The 7,500-nt window shown below is 40.9% G+C and overlaps 1 protein-coding gene across 1 annotated transcript in view; it reads right to left on the minus strand.

The window, feature by feature from the left end:
* Nucleotides 1-7,500, minus strand: part of prorp (protein only RNase P catalytic subunit) — a 17,506-nt gene that overhangs the window by 9,042 nt on the left and 964 nt on the right. The window contains exons 2-6 of the mRNA XM_083924085.1: nt 5,960-6,098; nt 5,460-5,694; nt 5,046-5,350; nt 3,473-3,520; nt 3,205-3,337 (exon numbers count right to left, since the gene is read on the minus strand). Of these exons, the coding sequence (XP_083780211.1) occupies nt 3,205-3,337; nt 3,473-3,520; nt 5,046-5,350; nt 5,460-5,694; nt 5,960-6,098 (860 nt within the window). The remainder of the gene's footprint in view (nt 1-3,204; nt 3,338-3,472; nt 3,521-5,045; nt 5,351-5,459; nt 5,695-5,959; nt 6,099-7,500) is intronic.

The following is a 7,500-nucleotide window of genomic DNA, read 5'->3' on the forward strand; positions in this document are numbered from 1 at the left end:
CTGTATAAGATGCTAATACAGCTTAATAATGTAGCTAAAGTACATTATTGAAGTTAATTACGTTAATAAGCTGTATTAAATGCTAAAACGTTTTGATATCGTAGCTAAGGTACATTATTGTTGCTAATTACATGAATAAGCTTTATAAGATGCTAATACAGCTTAATAACGTAGCTAAGGTACATTATTGTTGCTAACTACATGAATAAGCTGTATAAGATGCTAATACAGCTTAATAACGTGGCTAAGGTACATTATTGTTGCTAATTACATGAATAGGCTGTATAAGATGCTAATACAGCTTAATAACATGGCTAAGGTACATTATTGTTGCTAATTACATGAATAAGCTTTATAAGATGCTAATACAGCTTAATAACGTAGCTAAGGTACATTATTGTTGCTAATTACATGAATAAGCTGTATAAGATGCTAATACAGCTTAATAACGTAGCTAAGGTACATTATTGTTGCTAATTACATGAATAAGCTTTATAAGATGCTAATACAGCTTAATAACGTAGCTAAGGTACATTATTGTTGCTAATTAAATGAATAAGCTGTATAAGATGCTAATACAGCTTAATAACGTAGCTTAGGTACATTATTGTTGCTAATTACATGAATAAGCTGTATAAGATGCTAATACAGCTTAATAACGTAGCTAAGGTACATTATTGTTGCTAATTACATGAATAAGCTGTATAAGATGCTAACACAGCTTAATAACGTAGCTAAGGTACATTATTGTTGCTAATTACATGAATAAGCTTTATAAGATGCTAATACAGCTTAATAACATGGCTAAGGTACATTATTGTTGCTAATTACATGAATAAGCTGTATAAGATGCTAATACAGCTTAATAACGTGGCTAAGGTACATTATTGTAGCTAATTACATTAATAAGCTGTATAAGATGCTAATACAGCTTAATAACGTGGCTACGGTACATTATTGTTGCTAATTACATGAATAAGCTTTATAAGATGCTAATACAGCTTAATAACGCAGCTAAGGTACATTATTGTTGCTAATTACATGAATAAGCTGTATCAGATGCTAATACAGCTTAATAACGTGGCTAAGGTACATTATTGTTGCTAATTACATGAATAAGCTGTATAAGATGCTAATACAGTGTAATAATGTAGCTGAGGTACATTATTGTGGCTAATTACATGAATAAGCTTTATAAGATGCTAATACAGCTTAATAACATGGCTAAGGTACATTATTGTTGCTAATTACATGAATAAGCTTTATAAGATGCTAATACAGCTTAATAACGTGGCTAAGGTACATTATTGTTGCTAATTACATGAATAAGCTTTATAAGATGCTAATACAGCTTAATAACGTGGCTAAGGTACATTATTGTTGCTAATTACATGAATAAGCTGTATAAGATGCTAATACAGCTTAATAACGTAGCTAAGGTACATTATTGTAGCTAATTACATGAATAAGCTTTATAAGATGCTAATGCAGCTTAATAACGTGGCTAAGGTACATTATTGTAGCTAATTACATAAATAAGCTGTATAAGATGCTAATACAGCTTAATAACGTGGCTAAGGTACATTATTGTTGCTAATTACATGAATAAGCTTTATAAGATGCTAATACAGCTTAATAACGTAGCTAAGGTACATTATTGTTGCTAATTACATGAATAAGCTTTATAAGATGCTAATACAGCTTAATAACGTGGCTAAGGTACATTATTGTTGCTAATTACATTAATAAGCTGTATCAGATGCTAATACAGCTTAATAACGTAGCTAAGGTACATTATTGTTGCTAATTACATTAATAAGCTTTATAAGATGCTAATACAGTGTAATAATGTAGCTGAGGTACATTATTAAGATGTATTAGAGGTAGATGCTAACACACTATTGTTTATCTATAAGTCTAAAACGTTAGTAGTTATAGTAACTTTGTTATGTGTCCGAGCACAAACAGTGTAAACAACAGCCAGTTTGCTGCACTCAGCATTGATCTGAATGCTTTATTTACGCCAAACACCTGTGAGGCAGGAAAAACCTCAAACTTTGAGGATGGCAGAGACGACTAGGCGGCATTGCCCTCTGTGTCGGGGACTAATTACTAAACATCAGTCATCATAAGTCAGACCAGTCCAGAGACATGAGTCTTTGAACCACAGCAGCCTCACTGCGCCTGACGCCACCTTTAAAACAACTTCTTTAAGTGCATCAAAAGGAGATCTGTTCAGGAGCTGTTTTACTCTCATTCATCTAGAAAGTGAAAGTGTTCGCTGGAGTCTACGGAGTTGTTTCAACTGGCCTCAACAACCTAGTGCTGTGTGTGTACGCAGCATTTGTACCAATGACGCCATCTAGCAGAGGATGGAGAGAAGGGGACAGAAAGCTAATGCACCATGCTGCTGACAGATAAGCCTCAAAATTCATATCATTCATTCATTCATTCATTTATTCATCTTCAACCTCTTGTCCCTATCGGGGTCGCGGGGGGGCTGGAGCCGATCCCAGCTGACATCAGGCGTGAGGCGGGGTCCACCCTGGACAGGACGCCAGTCTATCACAGGACACATAGAGACGAACAGAGACAGACAACCATTCACACCTACGGGTGATTTAGAGTCATCAATGAACCGAACACCTGCACGTCTTTGGACTGTGGGAGGAAACCGGAGAACCCGGAGAAAACCCACGCAGACACGGGGACAACATGCAAACTCCACACAGAAGGACCCCATCTGGGATTCGAACCAGGCGACAGTGCTAACCACCACACCACCGTGTCGCCAAAATTCGTATCAGATTTTTTTTTAAACATTTTGTCAGAACAAATACGGGTTTTTTGGATGAAGTATTTCTGATTAGATAAACATAGCTGTCAAAAACTGAAGATAGCTTTAAAGTTCTCAAATTGCCGGTTTACATTTTTAACACTGAGTGTAATCTATTATTAATCTTCTCCTGTATTCATTTACAGGTTCATATGAATGTTGATCATATTTAATGGACAAACGAGGAACCAGATCAATTAAGTACAATTTAATCCCATCAAATATAAATAATCTGTTGATACCAATTTACATTTCATAAACTAAAATTATTAGTTTTTTAAATAAGCCTGCGCACAATGGCTTCAGGTCCTGGTAGAGATGTAATTAAAAGGCTTCACCTCACATCTGATGTTCGTGTGTGCGTGTACCTGTGGTGTCGTCTTGTTGAAAACATCTTGTCCCTGAATGACGTCAGTCATCACTCTGTCTTTCAGCTGTTGGTACTCCTCCGCGGTCAGCTGGATGGACTCCAACTCAGACCCACAACACTTACACACACCCCTAAACACACACACACACACATCTTATTAATTAATAACACACGCAGAACACACTATTCTGGCCATGCACAAATTCGGATGAAGAAAAATAAGCTGCTATGAAGATTCCTGTTGAGGTGTGAGGTGGTGTCATTACTTTGGAGTGGCGCGGGTCCACGTTCCTGTCCATGTCTGCCCTGTGAGACTGGAGACAGGGGGGGGGGGGGCGGACACAGGACAGAGATAAGATTAAATGCTGACAAAACTAAAGTCATGCTGTTCGATAACACAAAATCAAAACCACAAAATCTGCCCTCAATCTTCTCTTCTCAAGGTCTGAAGATTGAGTGTTTCCAATTACATAAATCGAGGTATATCATTCATCATTCATCTTCAACCGCTTGTCCCTATCGGGGTCGTGGGGGGCTGGAGCCGATCCCAGCTGACATCGGGCGTGAGGCGGGGTCCACCCTGGACAGGACGCCAGTCTATCACAGGACACATAGAGACGAACAGAGACAGACAACCATTCACACCTACGGGTGATTTAGAGTCATCAATGAACCGAACACCTGCACGTCTTTGGACTGTGGGAGGAAACCGGAGAACCCAGAGAAAACCCACGCAGACACGGGGACAACATGCAAACTCCACACAGAAAGGCCCCAGCCGGCATTTGAACCAGGGACCTTCTCGCTGTGAGGCGAGGTATATCCATTTCGCAAATCATATCCAGCAGCTGGGAGAAAGACTGAAACTGGGTTTTGATGTTAGGATCAAATCCTGCCTTTCTTTGAAATCAAAACACAGACTGGTGCTGACACTTTTATGTCTGTACTGGACTCTGGTGACGACGTACATATGCAAGCCTCGTCTCAAAGCCCACGTGCTCTTGACGCTGTGTATCATGGAGCTCCGAGGGTCATCACTGTTCACTGTACCAACAGGGGGGTCGTCCTTATCAACACGCAGCCTGAAACACATGCGTATTCTCGTCTACAAGACTATCTTAGGTATTTACCTTCTTACCTTTTGTCCTACATCAACCAAAACAATGTAGGGACTTACAATCTATGGTCTCTGGATTTGTTTTTGCGGACTGTTCCAAAAAGTCAGAACTGAACTGGGATTAGAAAGCATTTAGGTTTGCTGCTCCCTCAGCCGGGAACATGTTATAGAGAGTTGGTCTCATTGAACACTTTTAAAGGGGAAATTGAACGACGTGGAGGTGGAAACATCTGTCTGTAGAGGTTTTGCCTGAGGCTCGTATTGAATTATTTGAACTGACCTTAAAATGCATGTTTTACGGTTTGCGTCCACCTTGTGTTTGTGTGTATGTCTGACTATGGCGCTGCCTGTCGTGGCCAGGACACTCTTGTAAAAGAGTATTTTTAAACTCAATGAGTCTTTTTCTGGCTAAATAAAAGGTAAATTCAATTTTAAAAAATAGAGAATAGACAGAGAAATGAGAGTGAGCAGTTACGGGTCGACGTGGATCATAATAGATGATATCATGTTAAGTTCACACCAAGAGGAAAGAACACCGGGTGTGAACACTGGTTTGTTGTGGGTTTTTTTTTATCAGTATGAAAGGGAGGAATAATATCTTGTCATCAGTTGATCTGCTGTGTTTTTATACTTGTAAAATTAGATCATATTAAAAAGCCACAGTTCGGGGAACAGATGCAGGTTTCCATCTAACCCTCAGTGTCTTTATCGGTGGCTTGTACCTCTCAAACCAGGTCTTGATGGTGCTGGCGAGGCTTTGTTCGGGGTAGATCTGGTTGTTCCTCATGTAGATCAGAATCCCCAGCAGCCTCTCCTGGTGCTCAGCCCGAGACATGACCTTTGCTTCCTTCTCTTCTTCCTCCTTAGTCTCCCTCACTTCCTTAAACAGAGCGTCCCACATCTCCTGGTACGGGATCAGTCCCTTTCCCATGAATTCATCATAAAGAGCCCAGGCAGTGGTCGCGTCACCATTTAGCATCGCTGCTGTGATGATGTCACTGTAGTTGCGTCTCGATGGGGTAAAAACCTGTTCGGATAAGAGTAAAAACAAGGTGGTACTAGAGTATTAGTGTTATGTTCTCTAGCTCCAATATGAGTTTAGTGACTTTATAAACAACAATCCAAACACAGTTCACCTTCTTAACGCTGTGCAGGATGCTGAGCGCCTCCCTCCACCTCGCCGTCCGGCAGAAGGACTTGATGAAGAGGCTGGAGGCTCCCGTTTCCAGAGAAGGGAAACTTCCCTGCATGATGTCATAGACTTCAAACACCTCGGTGTCGTGGCCCCCGCTCACACATATCATCAGGTACTGCAGCAACAGCTCATAAGACAGCGTTCCCGTTTCCATGGCCACGAAAGTCAGCAGGGACCTGCAGTACATGTTTGTTACATATGCACACCCTTCTTGCTTATATGCTCTTCTATTTGCAATGCATTTAAATGATGCTAGCATGCTTGAGATTCAACCCAAATGCTGTAATATAAAGGTAGCACTGGTTTTCTTTTGTAACAACTTGGACAAAAACAACAAATCAACATAATGTAGTAGTTCATATTTACTGTGAGGACAATTGGACCTCGACCAAATGCTTTCAAAATCACACACACACACACACACAGTGGTCCTCCTCTCACTTGGCGATATCCAGCTCTGCCCTGGAGGTGAACAGCGCGCGCATCATCCGGATTTCAAAGCGTTGCTGATTTCCCAGAGACTCCTTCAGCTCCCTCCACCCAGCAGCAGAGAGCGGCCGGTCGGGAGGCTGCATCATCGCTGTGAAACATTCATGCGTCCGTCAGTGAAGGAAACTGAAACAATGATTTCCCAAACACTTTTATAGATTTTTAGTTTTTCCCAATTTCTTTGCAGGAGTCATCCCAAAGGGACCAATAAAGAGAAGTCTAAACACTAGTGATAAACCGACAAATCGGCCTATATTCGCGTTTTTTACGTGTAACGGGCTGCTGCGTTCACCGGCAGCATTATTCACAGACAGGCGTCCACAGGCAGCTCCGTGTTGCTGGAGACGCCTTTTTTACGTTTTTTAAATGTTCCTTTTTTTTAAAAATTGAAACTCTTAACATTTGTTTGATGTAAACTAAGGGAGCAAAAGTAGTATCGGCTCCAAATATCGGCTAAAGAAAATCGGGCGTCCGTATCGGCATCGGCCATAAAAACTCCATATGAGTTGATCCCTGATAGATTCATTTGCACTTTATAAGGAAGATGAAACTAGAGTTGTTCCATTACCAGTATCGCCGAAATGCTGGCCTCCGTATCGGCGAGTACTGAATCTGATACCATGTCATTTAAAAAAAGTAGGAATCTATTTACTGGCTAGCTCCGTGAGCTCTAACTTTTAATAATTATTCCGATATGTATTTAGTCCTGTTGTTGTTGCACTATTTTTTAAACTGCTCTGTTTAAAAATGAATGGCTTCCATTTGATGTATTCATTCATGTTTAACAAAGGGTTTAACCCGAGCCAGGCCTTACCACAATAATCATATCACAGTCGTGAAGGTGCAGTAAGATCATTTTCTTTACTTTTATTTTTCTAAACACACTGGTAACAGGGGCGGCACGGGGGCGTGGTGGTTAGCACTGTCGCCTCACAGCAAGATGGTTCCTGGTTCGAGAGTGGAGTTTGCATGTTGTCCCTGTGTCTGCGTGGGTTTTCTCCGGGTTCTCCGGTTTCCTCCCACAGTCCAAAGACGTGCAGGTGTTCGGTTCATTGATGACTCTAAATCACCCGTAGGTGTGAATGGTTGTCTGTCTCTGTTCGTCTCTATGTGTCCTGTGATAGACTGGCGTCCTGTCCAGGGTGGACCCCGCTTCACGCCCATATGTCAGCTGGGATCGGCTCCAGCCCCCCGCGACCCCGACAGGGACAAGCGGTTGAAGATGGATGGATGGATGGACACTGGTATCAATATCTGTACTCGGTATCAGAATTGGTATGGGGAGGGATAAAATGATATTGGAACATCTCTAGTTGAAACAAATTAAAATAACTTAGTATATTTTTATATGAGCAAGTATCTAAAGAATAAAATATATATATATTGGTGCAGGTATTTGAACTGTCTTGTTCCTACACACTTGTTTCCCTGAGACGTTGTTGTATTTTGCACCACAAAGGTCTGACTGTAGGAGAAAGAGGTCTGACTGTAGG

Source organism: Echiichthys vipera (assembly GCF_963691815.1).
Source record: "Echiichthys vipera genome assembly, chromosome: 12".
In the NCBI taxonomy this organism is placed as follows: domain Eukaryota; kingdom Metazoa; phylum Chordata; class Actinopteri; order Perciformes; family Trachinidae; genus Echiichthys; species Echiichthys vipera.